The 18,649-nt window shown below is 37.4% G+C and overlaps 1 protein-coding gene across 1 annotated transcript in view; it reads right to left on the bottom strand.

Annotated features, from left to right (window-relative positions):
• LOC118213379 overlaps positions 1-18,649 on the bottom strand; it is a 73,828-nt gene that overhangs the window by 45,846 nt on the left and 9,333 nt on the right. Inside the window, exons 5-14 of the mRNA XM_035392297.1 lie at positions 13,387-13,479; positions 11,194-11,277; positions 10,739-10,831; positions 10,377-10,475; positions 10,201-10,216; positions 9,808-9,883; positions 8,527-8,550; positions 7,580-7,633; positions 6,983-7,051; positions 6,026-6,094 (exon numbers count right to left, since the gene is read on the bottom strand). Of these exons, the coding sequence (XP_035248188.1) occupies positions 6,026-6,094; positions 6,983-7,051; positions 7,580-7,633; positions 8,527-8,550; positions 9,808-9,883; positions 10,201-10,216; positions 10,377-10,475; positions 10,739-10,831; positions 11,194-11,277; positions 13,387-13,479 (677 nt within the window). The remainder of the gene's footprint in view (positions 1-6,025; positions 6,095-6,982; positions 7,052-7,579; positions 7,634-8,526; positions 8,551-9,807; positions 9,884-10,200; positions 10,217-10,376; positions 10,476-10,738; positions 10,832-11,193; positions 11,278-13,386; positions 13,480-18,649) is intronic.

Below are 18,649 nucleotides of genomic sequence, written 5' to 3'. Positions count from 1 at the left end.
TTCCTCCCACAGTCCAAAGACATGCAAGTTAGGTTAATTGGAGAGTCTAGATTGCCCCTAGGTATGAGTGTGTGTGCCCTGCGACGGACTTTCGCCCCATGCATCCTGGCCTAGACTCCAGCACCTCCTGTGACCCTGACCAGAAATAAGCAGGTATAGATAGTGGATGTATGGATGGAAAAAGTTCTCAAACACCCATATCACCCATGTAAAAAAAACAATTAACCACATTTATTTGATTAGATTCATTTGGAATTTGGAAGCCCTGTGGAATCTGAATCTCACTCATTTTGAACCTTACTGTCAGAGTGAAGTAGTCACCACAAAATTTGTACAAGCACACTGTGCCACGATCAAAGGAAATTCCAGAAGAAATGGAAAAAAAGTTGCTGAAATGTATTTGTCTAAAAAGGGTTACAAAGCAATTTCTAAGGCTCTGGGAGTCCATGGAAATACAGTGAGAGCAATTATCACCAAATGGAGAAGACTTGGAACAGTACTATATTTGTCCAGGAGTGGCCGTCCTGCCAAAATTTCTCCAAGGGTACAGTGACAACTCCAGGAAGTCACAAAAGATTCCAGAAGAACATGCAAAGAACTGCAGGCCTCTCTAGCCTCAGCTAAGGTCAGTTTTCATGCCTCCACAATAAGAAAGACACTAGGCAGAAATGGGATTCATGGGAGAGTAGTAAGGTAGAAACCAAAGCTAACCAAGATAATCATCAATGCTTGTCTCACATTTGCATAAACCCAGATAATCCCCAAACCCTGATGGTATTGGGTTAAGAATACAGCAGAACGGTTGGGAATTTATACTAGGTTTCCATATACAGCACAAGAATAGGGTGCATAATGTACATAACATAATAAATAGCCCACTATTTTTATAATAAATATTTATCAATAATTTAATAATTGAATAAACAAATTACATTTGTAATAAAGGTAACCTTGCAACACTAGTTTGCCATTTACTCCCTACAGAATGATTGTCAGATGACATACACCAGGGTCGACACATCCATGCCACTGCTCAGTATTTTATTTTATTTTTTTCAAGAAGGCCACACCCAACCTAATTTCTGGCGTCCATCAGGACCGAACTGTGACTGGGGTACTACTGTTGAGGTCCTCGGCTTCTTCAGGCTGTGACAATGAATGTCATCAGAGTCCCCAACACGATGGAGGAGCAGAGGGACGTGGCGGGGGAAGGTTTTGCGAGGCTGGCCGGTCACCCAGCTTTCCAGAAGGTGATGGGTGCCAACGACAGATGTAGCTTCTGCATCAAAGCCCCTGGAGGGCCATATACCCAGTGTTCCAGGAACCAGAAATGGTTTCCCTCCATCCAGCAGCAGGCCGTGTGTGACCACAGAGCCAGGCTCATTGACATTTCTTTTGGTTTCCCTGGTTCCTTGCATGACTCAGCGATCCTCTGGCACAATAAAATGCTTTTATTGTATATAATGTCACAAAGTTACATTACATACTTTAACAAAAATACTGTATACTTTATATTGTTTGTTTTTGTTCAGACTTCAAAAAGACAGACTAGCAATTAAGGCTACCCGTTAATCGTTCATTTATGTTAGATATGCTCCTTATAAACTCTCAGCACCACTCTGGAAGACAAATAAGTCAGGATTTTCTGTGAGTGGAAACAAGGGGCACGTACATGAGGCAGGAACAGCGAAGGGGGCACTGGAATTGACTTTCCTTTGGACTTTGTTCATTCTATGATGATGCAGCCAGATGTCTTGTCAACACTAGCCAGTTTAGTAATCCACATTGTTACGGCCGGCTCGTAGTTAAATTGTAAATCTGAACAGTCTTATACTTCCGATGAGTTTTGGTCATCGAGATATACAAGAACTGCAGACCCGTGGACTCCTATTGGAGCTGCTCAATGGCGCACAAAGCCAATTCTGTCAGGATTCTGCTCTTTTCTGTTACTGTTTTTTCTGTTTTGGGCCGCCAGATGGCGGCACTTCTCAGTTTTGTATTTCAGTTTGTTTCCCTCATTGTTTTCCCCTGTGTTTAATTGTATTATTGTGTTCAATTATTCAATCATAGTTTTGTCTATGTCTTGTTATCCCTTCCCTATCTGGATTAATTGTGCATTGAGTTCACCTGTGTCTTGTTATCCCCCTGTCTATTTAAGTTATTTGTTTCCCTGACTCAGGTGCTCGTTCCTTATGTATCGACCTGCCTGTGTTCTGCTTGCCTGTATTCTGCCTGCCTGTGTTCCGCCTGCCTGTATTCTGCCCTGACTGTTTTCTGCCCTCGTGTTCCTTGAGCTCTGCGTATGTTTGGATTTTGAGTAGTACTGGTGTTTTCTGTTCTAAAGAGTTTTTGTGTTTTTGAGAATTGCCCTTTGTGGCCTTTTGTCTGTCTCCTGTTTGTTTTGGAAGTAAAGTCTTTGTTTAAATTTACCCTTTTGGAGTTTGCTGAATTTTTTACTCTGCGCCCAGGTCCAACCCCCCAAAACCCCCTGACAAATTCCGGGAGGCTGCCATGTTTGACTATGGGGCTTTTGGCACCTGCGTGTGTGCACTGGGCACCTAAATGTGAAGGATCACAGTAATGCAGAGCAATGACGTTAACTCTTAGGGGTGCGCTCCGAAAAAGCTTTCAAATCTTATAACGAGCTGTGACTTTTGCCAGCTAGCTACAGGACTTTGTGGAAGAGAGCAAGTTGACTCATTGTGACAAGGCAAGTTAAAGTAATAAATAAGGGAGTCGATATTTTTATAAAAGCATTTGGCAACACTTGACTGTACATTACATTAGCTAGCTAATCAGCACCGTAGCATCGTCTGAAGAATAATTTAAGAGCAAATTAAATATAGCTATTGTCATTTTCTAAATTTATATTGGCCTATTTATTTTTCATATGCAATTACTCGCCATCATCCTGCAAGACAGAAATATGACAACTAATAACATTTTTAATGATAGTAGGCTATTAGTAGAAATATCAGAACGACAATGTAGTCAAAATAATATGGTGGAATCGGCATAATGGCATCTTAAGAGCCACATATGCCAGCTTTATTAGTCATTTATTTGCCATGATTCATTACCATGAAAAATGGGCACAAGAAAGTTATGGCAGGTAACATTTTTTTAGTAATATTATGAGTAATAATATCAAAATAACTATTATCAAAACAATAGTGGCGGTGGATTCATGTAATCCTAGGTCAGGGTTTAATACTCTACAAGTTCTGATCTATTTTTTACAGTCTCTGGTTCTGATATAGCGGTTCTGTGCTGGCAACTCTCAACTCTTTTCAGCATTGATAAGTCAATCCCAGCCTCAGACTTTTTCATGCACGGGTGTGTCTGTGCGAGCAGGTACACGCATTGTGACATAAAACCATGTGGACCAAACCGGAATGAAATGTACCTTATATTTTCTTCTGTGGGACTGTGGGAAAAAATTGATGCCTGGAGAGTAATTATTTCAATATGAAGAAATTTTTATAGCTTAAAAGTACTGTCCAAAGTAATTTAATTTGGCCTGGTTAAATTTGTAGTTTTGAATGGACTTCAGTGGGGAAATTTGCTTTTTGGCACCAGAGCCTTACTAAACTGTAATACCTCGCGTAACCACTAGTGTTTATGAGCTTCACGGAGAATGGCAATCCCTGGTCCCCTGGGTTTTGTTTCCCTATTCTGTTGTCGAAGTTTTATTACATAAGCTCTTATGTGGTGGGTGTCCGTGGGCTGTTATACATCTACCACCATTGACTGTGCCAGAGTGTATATTGCAAGAGAGCTTAGATTTTTATCTTAAATAGATAGATCACTTTCTCAGTCCTAGGGACCCCTGTGCATGCTTGTTTCATTCCTACCAGATTAGCAATCTCAGTAATTTAACAAGGTGTTCGTTTTTCTTAATTAGGCTTTTCATATTTTGAGGGATTATTTATCCTCTTAAATTACATTATGTCAGACATAGCTATGCATATCATGAATAAATAAAGTATCATAGTCACATTGTACTATATTGCATTACATAAAGAGAAATACAAAAAAATGAACTGATCAAATTAAAGACTGAGGTGAATCAATAGAATCCTAATTGCTTTGCAAATGATAATGCTCCAAACCGACATTGTGTTAACTTCTGTACTAATTTTAGAGCTTTCACCATATAAAACCAAATGCATACAAATGCAGTTAAGCAATATGTACTCGTTTTTAAAAAAACAATATTTATTAATTTTTTTGTAATACCATTTCTTAGATAACCCACACAATACAAATTCATTAAGACAACATCAAATTATTTACACAGCAATGCCATAATGCATTCAAGTGCAGTTTTCCTCTAAACATACGGCTTCTGTAAAACAAAACAAGCAGTAGAAAATAAAGTGAAGTGAATTAATCAAAAATGGCAATAGTGCCAGTTGGCTGATATCTTCATTAAAAATCTTTTTTTCACAGAATAAACTAAAGCAGTGTTCACATGCTAGGTTTTCACTGGAATCTGAGTGAAATGTTCTTGCAAAAGAGAAGCATCCCTGATTGTTATGGTTTAAAACAAACTAGGAACATTTTTTCATCATGGAGCAGGCTTAGCAATGAAAGGTAGAGTGATGTTTTGGGTTGCATCCTGTTCGCCAGTTGGCAAAGAAAAATACTAAAAGAATCAGGCCTTTAGACTGCGTCCTTATGGAAACCACAACGGGGTCCTTTACACCTCTCAGAGACCATCATCTGTTTCCTGTAAAACCACATAGATAAAAATAAGTATCATGACACAAGAACTCAGATTATGAAAATATGTGATGCGGATAAACAGGATGACAGTATGTGAGTCTGGTGTAAACTCATCCCAACTGCAGTGGATTTAGAGTTTAGTCTGATATGAACCAAAGCTATTGAGCTACAGTTTACTGGACATTGTTGGAGTCTATTTTCTTTGTTATGAAGAAATTAATTGTAAATAGTTAACTGAATAAACAATGACACCCGGTGGACATCCCTGAACGTCAAAGCGCAGGAAATACTGTATACTGATCACATGAAAACATGGCTGCCCTACAGTTATTTGAGACAGGTGTGTTAGTCCAAGATAGTTGCCATCAGAAAACTTTAGTCAATGTGCAAATTGCACCTCAGGCCATTTTTATTTTTACACATTTATTTTTGACATTAGAAACATTTGATTTACTTCCATTTTGTTTCAAATTTAGGAATGCCTATTTTGACTTTTTTATGGCTCTGTATATTTCGTGTGGATGTATCTGTTTGATCTTTGTAACTATGTGAAACTGTGCAGCTTTAAGATTTACGAAACATTTCTGTGTAATCGTACAATATAGCATTATCGAAACATGCCATGTGTCATCACAGGATGATAAGTGGCTCAATCTATCGCAACAGTTATTGTTCATTCCTGGCTATGGTAGTCTAACCTTATGAAATTTACAACAAGCACTAACGCTTTGCTGCACTCATAATGTGCTTCCTTGCATCCACTTTTTTCCGACCACTTTTACATCTCTGAAATGGTGCTGTGACATGCTGCTAAGCCACAAATTTTCTCTTATTGGTTATGAGACAACTATTGCCACCAAACAATATAGCCCATCTTGTCTATTCCTCCGTACCGAGCATCTCATTTTACACTCATGAAGTTTCTCTTTTTTGCTTTGCGGATTTGACTACTCCATTATCCCGACAAGCTGATTTATATGCATATCACGTTCACAGTTAATACTAGGCTCGTGCATGTACACAAAATTTCAAGTTGATTTGTGTCAGAATTTGCACAATTTTATAAATCAGGATATTTTTTACCGTACAGACGTTTTTAATTTTGTGCATACGCAACATTTTAGTATGAAATCTACTCAGATATTTATAAATGAGGCCCCTGTTCTATGTACCATATATTCCAGTATGCTTTACAAATTTAACTTCTTCACTGTGTTCCTACACTAGAAACTGCAATTTGTCATCATGAGGACCACAGAAATCCTCTCTTGTGGACAGACTGACTTGCATAAATTACCTCCTGTGTGTGTGCTGTACTCTGCTCAGGTGGAGAGAGAAGTACCATCTCTTCAGCATCCTGTGGCATCTACAAAGAGAAACAATAGTGAAATTACACATGAAATACATCAATCAAATGTGAAAACTTCATGTTGGAAACTTGCACATGAACTTTGGGGAAGTATATATCTGAATATTTAAAGAGATGGACACATACGCTTTGTTTTTAGTCCATGTTGCAGGATTTAGTCTGTTTTGTTTTTATTTGAAACCATACATTTCTTTTCTGTGTGCACATAATAATAAGACTTTACTTGAGATGAAATATAAACATTATATTTCACAGCAATTCTGCTGTGTGTATATGTGTATATCACATAGTCCACAACAATATTATTTATACCCTTGACGAAGATGAAAAAGCAAGACTGTATAAAATGAATAATACAAGTACTGAGATTTTTAAATGTAAATTCTCAAATGTGGAAAATATTCAGAATTTAGTGTTTCAATGGAATCCTCACTTTTCTCAACTTTCACATTTTTCCCCGAGCACCATGACTTTGGAAGGATAATAGCACAGAGTTTTCTGCAGTGTTTTATGAGATGGCTGAAAATATTGGGGGATTTTTGACCACATAATCTTTCAAGATCCTTAAGGACATTCATTCTGCTCTTGTGGACTGCCCTCTTCAGTTTTAACCAGAATCTTTAAGTATGGTTTGAGAGATCCAGTCATGACCCAGACTAAGCTTCTTGTTTTTCGCCTTTGATCCTGCTAAACTCTGTATCATTTCAAAAATGCTACAGGAACCATAATTATGTAAATTACTGTATGGAACAATAACTTCTGGTCTGTGTAACATTTTACCATATGCTTTGCAAACTGTACTTCACAGTTTCTACACTAGAAACTGTGTAATTTGTACTGAGAACAGCAGGAATTCTCCCTTGTGGACAAACTCATAGAAAATACCTCTTGCATGTCTGCTGGCCTGTCTGCAGATTCAGGGAAACCGATGATATCTAGAACATTCAGAATCAACTAAAAAGAGAAACAACATTGGAATTATACATTAAATACATCACTTACAAATGGGGTCTTCATGTTAGAAACCTACATGCAAACTTTTGTGATGAGTTGGAAAATATATACTTGACTGCCCTTGTCAATTAACCCCAAATTGTTAGATTGGATTAATGTCCTGAGTCTTTTCCCAATCAGATTAATTTAAAGTTTAGTTTATCCATTTATGGCGCAGATTGAGCTTCTTGTTTTTTTTCACCCCTCATTCTGCTACACTCTAAGCATACTAAACATACGGGATGATGTAATATGACCTATACTGCTGCATGAAACAACAATAACATCCAGTATGTGTAAAATTACATTACATTACAGGCATTTAGCAGACGCTCTTATCCAGAGCGACTTACACAACTTTTTTACATAGCATAAAATATTTCCCTGTATTAAACTTTTGCACAATGTTTCTACACTAGAAATTGTGCAATTGGTCATCTTGAGAACTGCAGGAATCCTCCCTTATGGACATAGACTCATAGAACATACCTCATGCATGTCTGTTTCAGAGAAACGGTTCATCTCTAGAGTTTGCTGTAACAACTAAAAAGAGAAACAATATTTAAATTATAAATGAAATACATCACTCACATGTGAGAACGTAATGTTGGAAATCAACACATGAACTTCAGGGACAGTTGAAATATCTGAATATTAAAGGGATGCACACACGCACACTTTGTTTTGTTTTCATTCGAAATGTAAAATTACCTTTCTGAATGTACATATTAAGGTTTTATTTGGGATGATTTGGAAACATCCCATCACTGTAATTCTGCTGTGTGTATATACTGTGCATTACAAAATTATTCATACCCTTGATGAAGATTAACTAAAACGACTGTATCAAAATATATAATGCAAATACGGAAAATGTTCATTTAGTGGTTCAATGTAATCCACAAACACTTTTCTCAATTTACCTATTTTTCTCCCAAAAATATTCACACCTTCTTTTTCAGTACTTTGCAACGATAACAATACTGAGTTAATATATTGTGGGGATCTTAGACCACAGAATCTTTCAAGATCCTTCAGAACCTTTCTGCTCTTGTGGACTGCCCTCTTCAATTTAAACCAAAATCTTTAAATTTGGTTCAAGTCTGCAGGCTTTTTGCGGTCAATTAACCAAAATGTTCAGTCAGTTTACTACTTTGTGGGTGATTTTGACGTTTTCTTGCGATCATTGTCTTGTTTGAGAGATCCAGTCATGGTCCAGATTGAGCTCCTTGTTTTTCACCCTGAACTCTGTTCCATTCCAACAATACTAGCTAAGCTAAAATGGTCTACACTGCTGTATAGAACAATAACATCTGGTTCGTGTACCATATTTCCCAGTATGTTTTGCACATTCAACTTCTTCACTATGTTTCTACGATAGAAAAACTACAAAGAAAGTACTTTCTGCTTGTGTGTGCAGCATGAGAGAGACGTACCATCTTTACAGCTTTTTCTGGCTTCTACAAAGAGAAACAATATTGAAATTATGAATTGAATACATCACTTAAGTTCGAGAACTTCATATTGGAAACCTACACATGAGGGACGAGTCGTAATATCTGAATATTAAAGAGATGCACACATGTACACTTTGACTCAAGTCAGTGCAGCAGGACTTTTTTCATTTTGTTTTCATTTGAAAGGTAAAATGACCTTTCTCTGCATACATAATAATAAGACTCTATTTGGGATAAAATGGAAGATCACTTGAAAGCGATGGCCGAGATTAGGGCCCATATTGAGATTCTTGCTTTTTCACCCCTGATCCTCCTAGACTCTGTCCCATTCTTAAAATACTACATGACTTAAAATGACCTAAACAGCTGTATGGAAAAGCAATATCCGGTCTGTGCACCACATTTCCCTGTATGCTTTGCTGTGCACCACACTTCCCAGTATCTTAACTATGTTTCTACACTAGAATTAGTTGTATTGCGCACAGCAGGAATTCTCCCTTGTGGACAGACTGACTCAGAAAATACCTCCTGCATGTCTACTGCATATTCAGGGAGATAGAGCATCTCTAGGGCTTCCTCCGGCATCCACAAAGAGAAACAATATTGAAATTATGAATGGAAAACATCACGTACATATGAGAACTTCATGTTAGAAACCTACATATGAACTTCAGCTACAAGTCAGAATATCTGAATATTAAAGAGATGCACACGTTCACTTTGACTTGAATCAGTGTAGTGGGATTTTCAGGGGTCTAATCATGAAGTGCGTAAAAACCCCAATGTTTTTTCTAGGATTATTATTATTATTATTTTTTTTTTTCCAGGTCTAAAACTGATTCTGCAAAAAAAGAAAGAAAAAAAGTACAAACACCAAATTTAGAGGGTAAGTTGCGGCGTGTGCAGCCATCTTAGAAACCAATAAAGACCCATGTCTACCATGGAGGGGGCGCTATAACAGACGCAATGTGTTTATGCTCATTCTCCCTCAAATTCCCTGACAGGTGACCTCTTTCATGGACATGATGATGTAGCAGGGGGAAGAGCCTAGTTAGCAAACTAAACCATATTCGCTACAGAAGTACTATGCAACAAGTCAGCCGGAAAATTAATTGCTCTTTGTTCACAGCCTCAAGCAAGAACAGTCGATATCACTTAAGTATAGCACAAGCACAGCCACAACATCAGGAGACTGCATGGTCATTTCTAAGAAAGAAAAACATCTTTGATTAGCTTAGCACTTCTCTCATAACAACACACCCGATTTTGCAGAGATGATGTCTGAGATTGCCCTTTAGTTTTGCAGCTCTGGACAATGAGCCTCAACTGTTTTCTCCTACGTAAAAATGAAATGACAGTGTTACAACAAACAGTAACAGGAATTTAGAGATTGAGACACAGTACCACTTATTTATCACAATACCACTAAGATTTTTCATTATAACTAAATTTTAACAACTAAGCTTAAAACATACTAAAACATTGATGCAATTTTGAAACATTGAAGCTTTTAATATAGAATATTTAGAAATAATATAATGACCACAAAATGGGAAAAATCAAAGGATCTAAGGATGCTTAAAAGGATCTAGAACAGATAAATGTACTCATCATTTATGCTAAATGCATGTGCTACAGGTAGTTTCTACTTACATTTTATCCTGCATACCTGCATTCCAGAAAGTAACAAAGCATTTAGCTACATATCACAATAATGCATTCATGCATGCATCACTTTCTTTCCAATTTGTTGGAATTTGAGTAATATGTATGTGTCAGCCATATTTGAAATATGCCAAATGTTAGTAATATTTCCAAAGGATACTTACAGTATGCATAGGTCTGTAAAACTAGCCAACAGATCAAAAAGAAAGATTCAAGGGGCAAGACAAATACCCGGAGATCTTCCACAATTCGCTTTCCTTTTTCTGAAAATAAATATATATTTACAGAAATCCTTACTGAGAATCCCACGGTTTGGCCTTGTGATTTCGTGAGTTAGCACGTGTGTAGTCACAGTTCTCAGAGTGGTCACATTAAAAATTTAACACCTATGAATGCACTGGCAGTACAAAATATGACATACATTAAGCAGTAGGTTTAAATTTTAGATCAGAATGCAGAATACACAAAGGGAACAATTACTACAGATGTTTTCATTAAGATGTAAAATGGTGTTTGCTGTACTCACCTGCTTTCAGAAAGACTTCTGTTGCTAGAGCAGCTGAATTAAGGACACTTAGGACAGTAGAACCAAACACAAATACTAGGATATGAGGTACACCTAAAAAGCAATGAGGCCTGTTTTAGTAAGTATATAAGTTTGAGGCAAAAATACTCACCACACTTGAAGGAAAAAATTAATTTTTTTACAGCAAATTATTTTTTACTTGCATGAAAATGTAGATATAATTTTGAATGATTTGTCATTTAACAATCTTCACCTTTTTATTATTCTTTTTCCGTTCCTACAGTTACTCCTTATACAGAAAAATATCTATTTGTTGTAAGTCATATTTCTTAATATAAGTTAAATTATAAAAACAAAGATGGTGAAATACAAATAATTCAAACTGGTTGTTTTTGTGGACACGGAATATTAAGCTCCATGATTGAGTCAAATTAATTGATTAAATGATACTGTACCAGGTAAATTACTCCTGTGGTCAAAAGCCAGTATTGCATTCAGGATGAAGAGGAATACAACGAAACACATCAGTGCAGGGTGTTCTGCAGAAACACATATCAGTTCGTTGAAGTTAAGAGCAAATTATTTGATCGTAGACAAAATAAAAAAATGATAAAATGATTCCATAATTTGAATTAAAGGCATACTATGCAGGTTTTTTTAACCAAGAAAATATCATAACCATACTAAGGCATATGATGCACTGGAAACCTCTGTCTTTTGTGCATCTTTACCTGTATTTGTTATTCTAAAATGTGTTTGGGACATTTCTAGGTGTGGCACTTTCGTATGTTAGGAGGGGTGGGTGTGGCTGAAGGGCCTGTGGGGTGGGATTAGGTTTCAGTGGAGTGCTTGTTGCTAGCTAGCTAGCAAAGAAGTCCAGATACAGCAAAGCAAAAGGACAAGTTGACAGGGCTCTTTCAAGAACTAGAGTTAACCACTGAACTGCTTTATCCTCGGCGGCGTCTGCTGAAATTTGTCAAGGGGATGAAAATTAATGTGGTTGGCTTGTTTTCTGTTGGACCTGTAAGTGACGTTACCTGCAGTGTGAAGCTAGACACAATAAAGCTGCTTTCACAAGGATCTGAAATTTAATAAATAAAAGTTCCAACAATAAGACTACTATTACGTTCAACATAATGGAATTAATTAAGCTATAATCAGATTTGCCTTCTTACTGTTGTGCATGACTGCACTTTTCACAGTACTAACGTTACCCATCCAGCTAGCTACATTGGGTGGGGTCCTCAAGGTAAGTGGGAGAGGCTGAAGACAGAGAAGGATGCGACTTTGATTGTAAATGCAGCCTTACAGCAAGGCTAAAAATCCTGCGTAGTATGCCTTTAAGATAGATTTTATTGGGCTAGATTTCCATATATGAAGCATTAAATATTATATTATATTACATTATAGTATTACAGATACAATAATTTAGTTACTTTAAAATAATGACATTAAAAATATAAGCAAAATAATTTACTTACAATTATTCTCCCAGGATTGTAAATTTGTGTTGGTAATGCCACATATTTTAGCAAACTAGTCTGTGCAGTGATTAATAATGTAATACTGGGAGTGAGATATGTGGAGCCAGCTATAGGACAGCCTAGTCGTAAGTCCATGTACAAAATTCCCTGCTGGGGCACCCTTGACACCCTTCACACTTGTCCTTTGTAGGCATGTCACAAACCAAAGTCATCAAAAAATGCATCCTTCTGAGGTGCCTTATTTTGGTTATATTTGAAGGCAATGTCTGATGCATCCTTCAGCTGGAAGGCTATCCCATGGGTCTTTGCTTTTTCTGCAGACTTCTCACTTACGTTAAATTAATGGCAGCTCAAACCAGCGAAGCAGTGGAAATGTGAATTTACAGTGAACTCGATAATCTGTTGTAGTCACATCTAAAAGTACATTTTATTTATTTAATACACTGGAATAATGTATTTAATGTTTTTAAGCCTCACAGGGGTGGGGGTTTCATCGACCACGGTGCCAGAACAACAGTATCGAAAAAGCAATTTACACCCTGTGAATAATGCAGAATTAAAATGTCTATCAAAAACACACAAAAAGAACATTGAAAACTTGAATTGTGTGGTCCACGGACTGTTGTGGCCCTAAACGACCACATAGAGCATTTATGCCAGCAGCCAGCTCTGTAAGGCACTGTGTGAGTGCATGGATGGGCCCCATGTTCTGGTATAAAATCCCATTATGCATGCTTGTATAACTGGAAGTAGCATTACCAAAATTCGTGGGAGGCTTCAGTCAGCCAGGATCCACGTTGCTCTCATTGACCCCTATTGGTCAATCAGAAACCTGCAGTTTGCTTGCTAAAGCTGCAGATGATGCAGAGTCTTTCTCTGACTCACATCAGTACTAAGCTTGGCTTGTGGGCTGTGATGTGAACAGAAGGAGCGGGTGATGTTGCAGAGATGTAACTTAATACAAATGTAATAATGTGTAATAAATAAAAGTGATTTCCCCAGTATGACTCTCAAGCTTACACACATATGTTCTTTAGGCAAAGAAGAATGTAATGTTCTGTCAGTCTTAAGCTATGCATAATACATCAAACCTTACAAAGCTTAATCAAGCAGAGAAAAAATGATTAAACAAATATCAATGTCAACAAATACCAAATTCCATACCTTTATCCTTTTCTGAGAAGAAGTCCAGGAATAGAGGGTAGAATGTACAATCAATAATGTACTTAAGCACCTCAAGGACTTTCCCACCTAAATCTGAAAGAAATGTGATGCCATTAAGTTAGAAAAATAAAATGTTATATTTACCGTATATATTACAGTTCTCTGGCTATGAATGGTGATATAAACATCTTCGACAAATGACATTTTGCTGCAATATTCATGTAGCTTTGGATTGGTGAGGTGAGAGTTCACAGATCACTATCATTCATATTTCCAACCCTCAGTTGTGTCTGTATACGCAACAGTACACAAAGTCTTGGTTCAGTACTCTGTATATCTAGTTTTTAGATTAACACCTCTTGAGAAACAGACAATATAATTTGACCTGGCAAACTCACAGACCAGGCAGTGTCACTTGTGATTGGGGAGCTTGCTCTGCTTTGACCTCGGGAATGCTCTCTCTCTCTCTCTGCTCTCCCCTCCACAAACATCAAAGGAAACATCCATGGGGCATTCAAAAGTCATTATTTATCTCACTTATCTAGGCACATGTATCTCTCTACAAACCTTCATTACCTTCTAGAGGAAACACACATCTAAATGTCTATATAGATAATGGTTGTCGAATCCTAACAGTTGAAATCTGCATTTTAGAAGCAGTGCTAATTTCAAGCGGAAACCAAAGTGATGTGATTTGGTTTTGTTACATGGAAAATATTTTGCCTGAAGGTAAAATTACTATTGGCGGGATTTAGAAATATCAGCAAATAAGCAGTAGTAAACTTTCCAGGTTGCCTCAGTACCTCCTAACATATTCATGCTTGATTTTATTATAAAGAGACTGAAACCATGAATCTTTTAATAACAGTATTGTAGTGCTTAGCCCTACTTCCAACAGTATAAGGCAAATTAAATAAGAAAAATTTTCAGCTTTTAGTTAAGCCAGTCCTTGTCTGACCAGCCTTCTCCACCTCACCAATTGGCACAAAAATTCTCCCCTGATGCATAGATTAGGAGAAGGGAGGGCATTCCCCTCACTTGCACTCCAGTCTGTTTTTATCTCACTCCAGTAACAGCCACATTCTGGTGATGCTGTGTCAAATGAGTTGGCATGTTTAATGTATTGCCAGCCATAGACCTGATTTCAGTTGAACAATGTCAGCTTGAATGATATGACAGGGTCCTCAGGCTCTGGCTTATCATTTGAATTTGCTATACTGATGAAGCTGACATATGACCCTTTGCAAATGACTTGTTCAGTAAATGGGGGGAACTCTGAGTTTTGAATATAAGTTCAAAACAAGAAAGTTATGCGTGGGGCTGCTGGGTAGCTCCCTCAGTAAAAGTGGCGCTTGTAGAGCATGAGTGAACACCACGGTCTCAAATCGAATCCAGCCCATGCCAATGCTGACTGTGGCCGGCAGCGTATGAATGGGTCTCCATCATCCCTGCTCTGTGTGTGCATGGCTGTGGTGTGAAAAGAAGCAGCTGACTGGCAGACGTGTGGACCAAATGGTGCCAGTTAAAGCACCACACTGTGATTGAAGCCGGCAGCGCCTTTAGGACGACACAAAATGACTGACTGTGTCACCCAGGGCATGGGAAGGTTCAGATGAGGTCTTATTCCAATCCCAAAAAATGCTTTTTCCCTGATTGGAGGGAGGTAGGGCTGTCAATGTTGGCATTTGAATATCGTTTCATGTTAAAATATGTTTAATATGCATTAAACGTTATGCCCATAGGACAGGAAACCAATACAACAAGAGACATAACTAGCATAGGAATTTTTGAACATAGATATAAACGCAATCAGGTTGAAAAAGAAAACATTAACATAAACATTTAAGATGGCTTTTAAGATCTACATACAGCACACCTTTATAATGCCTTTGCTTATATAAAATTATGCCAGTTTTAAGAAATTTGGCAAAAAAAATTTTTTGAGTGGGATAATTTACAATAAACTGCTACTAAAAACAGAAAGGTACCTTCTTGGACCTTTTGGAAAGGGACCTAAAATCAGCATAGCTTTAACGTTATCCTCCCAAAGCACAATTAACTTCCAAAAGCTAGCGTGGAAAAAGTAAAATGTTAAACTAACTTAACTGCTTAAGCCTTTTATGTCAGGCCTGCAGGTTATTTGCTGGAAACCCCAGATGGTTCACTTGCAAAGAGACCGGTACTGATCTCTTTTTATCCACTATTTCCCCAGTGGACGAGATTATGTGTGGGAACAAGGTATTAAATGAAAGTGCAGCGTCAGTCAAGTGACTTTCAACAGAATAGGAGCAAGATTTATTTTCAGTTTAACAAACCCCAAGTTGAAAGGAAGACCGTTGTAATAGTCACACTGCATTTTTTTCCCTTTCAGATTTAAGTGTTAATTTTCACACTCTAATGTCATTGTCTTTTTACAGTTGAAACAGCATTCGAATATCAAGCCATCACTTGACAACCCTAGTTGGAGGGGGAATCCCCAAAGTGACCCAGTTATAAGATGCCAGCCACCAGTAAGGGAAACATTTAAGTTTCCATCTTCACTATTGCCACTGCGACCCTGATCTGGATCAAGTGGTTAGAAAATGGATGAATCTTCATTTTTCATCTAACAGTAGAGCTCCTTTTAAACTGCAGACTTCAAATAACTTATTTGTCTTTGAACATTGGGATGGCAGGTATGCCATCCAGCCAAGATATGCCTTGGTGGGGCATGCCCCATATTATAAAGACATGCTGCTATATGCACTTTATAAAAACCTTTATTATTATGCACAGATGCTTTATAGCATACATTTGCATGGTTTTATCTCATAACTTTCATCTTCTTAGTTGTTGAATATAAAGTTTTTGTATATTTCCAGAAACAAAAGTAAACATTTTGCAAACCAACTAATCGATTGATCGAAAAATAAATAAATAATCATCAGATTAATTGATTATAAATATTGTTGTTAGTTGCAGCCCTAAAATGGAGACAGCAGAAAACTACCATGCCTTTCTCCAATTATGCAAGATATTTTGCCTAAAGTGTGTGTGCTTCAGTAGGATATTATCACACATAGCATCCTACTCGAAGGGTCAATTGCCTACAATGGATAACAAAATAGCAGGTTGTTTTTGTGACCCATATCCTACAGACAAATTCAGACAAATTTAAGATGGGGAAGCAGGTCATTTACTTGTACATGAATGCTGCTTGAACAAACATGCCTCTGAACATAAGCATGGCAGCTACCATTATTTCAATATGTGAATATGCACAATTTAATTTATTCAACCAGCCATTTCCAAATGAAATTAGCACCCTGGATTCTTGCACTGACGCTGACAACTAGCTCATCAATAACTATGAAAGCATCTTGGAATTCACCTAAGAGGAAGCTGACTGCATCCTATTTCCCTCATCCAGTACGGGCACCACAATGACTGATGACATGGTCATTAAGCTGGAATGACTGCACCAAAAGAATACGCCTCTTGCTTCATGGCTCCACACTCAGTCAATACTGAAGAAACAAGTAAATCCCGAGAGGCCTCCATAAACAGAAGGCTCCAACCCTGCGTAACCAGGATGCTACCTTTGTTAAAAAATGGGGAGAAATCCTTAATAAATGCTTATTTGACCTCATGCTCTTGATAATAGAACAGGTGCAGAAAGATTCAGAAAAAGTTAAGATGGCAATGGCACAACAAGAGAATTCTTTGAAAAACGAAAGATGGCTCACAATTCATGAAGTTCAGTGAGACCCTGAAGAAATCCATTTCAGAATACAAAGAACATCTCCAGGCCATCAAATTGAGCAACTACAAACAAAACTTCCTTGACTACCAGTGAAGGACAGCCTACCAATGGGAAAGCCAAGATCAACAGCCCTCCAACTGTACAGGACTGTGACGACAGCTACCTAGAAAAAACTCCATGTCCACTGGAGATGACTACCAAGACAGTGATTCCATTCTGCACTCAGTGTCTTCTTTATTAGGTATGAGGGGACACCACGACTGAAATCCCTAAAACAGATGAAATGTTGGCAGGGGAAGGGGAAGAGGAATACCATACACCCAAACCCATCAGCATCCATTGATTAAAAAATTATGGCAGGACATAGTAATCAATCTGTCAAGTAAGTTACTTTCTGAGCCACAAGTTTCTGTACTGTCTAAAGAATTGTCATTTGTATCTGTTTGCAAAAAAAAGGCATTTTGATATTCAAATAGATCTTTTTAAGTTCTTCAGAAAGATTAAATTGAAACAAGTTTTTTTTAAAAAAATTTTTAACAAACCTGTTCCTGATTCTAGCGGTAATACAAACATGCCCCTCAGGCCAAAAGGTGTATTTTGCCCCATTTCCACCAGGTCATCCATTATAACAGTTTGCAGATTGGGTGAGCAAGATGTTAATCAATTTGATGTCACTCTAGACATCAAAATGTGTCCATTTTTGAGAAAAAAGCCTAAAAATTTGCAAATAATGCTGACATTGTAATCAAGCCAGCTGATAAAGGAGGCACTATAGTGATGCAAGAGCTCAAAGTATAAGCTTAAGACACTTAAACAATTGTCAAATTAACTATTTATCAAATCCCTAAAACACAGCATATCATTAAGGATATCATAACATGTGCTTCTACATACGTAGTCTATGCAATTTATCCTATGTGGGGAAAAACAAAAAGGGCTCTTAAACAATGGAATAGCGAACACATTAGCTCCATAAGGTGCAACAACCAACCTTATCCAGTAGCAATTCATTCAAACAAAAATGGCCATGATTTAACACATTTCAAATTTCAAGGTATCAAAAAGGAACTCCCTTCTAGAGATGGTGATCTTGAAAAACAGTTACTACAACAGGAAGATTTCTGGATTTATATTCTCGGGACCCTGCATCAAAATGGTCTAAAATAAAGACCTCATACTTAGTGCTATGCTGTGGTTTATTGATATAATAGTTGTCAATACATTATTTTAGACTTTTGTCCAGTCCAGTCCCCTTACACATATAACCATCAGGATTACTTCGATAGAATGCATTGATGAACTGTACCTTATTCTGTATTGAAATGTTTTTTTAAATTTACTGGTGCACTGTTTTCGACAATGTTCCAATCTTCTTTTTCCTAGCGCTAATTAATGGAAATTGAACACCTTTCGGTAGCCACATTCCCTGATCAATTGGAAGATAGACACACCCCTTTAACTCTATAGGCTGATGCCAATTTATCTTAATAAATCCTGGATATATGGTGTATCCAAATTCTG

The sequence above is a fragment of the Anguilla anguilla genome, chromosome 14, assembly GCF_013347855.1.
Source record: "Anguilla anguilla isolate fAngAng1 chromosome 14, fAngAng1.pri, whole genome shotgun sequence".
Taxonomy (NCBI): Eukaryota; Metazoa; Chordata; class Actinopteri; order Anguilliformes; family Anguillidae; genus Anguilla; species Anguilla anguilla.
The sequence above is the reverse complement of the archived record's forward strand: the minus strand, read 5'-3'. Positions and strand labels throughout refer to the sequence as shown.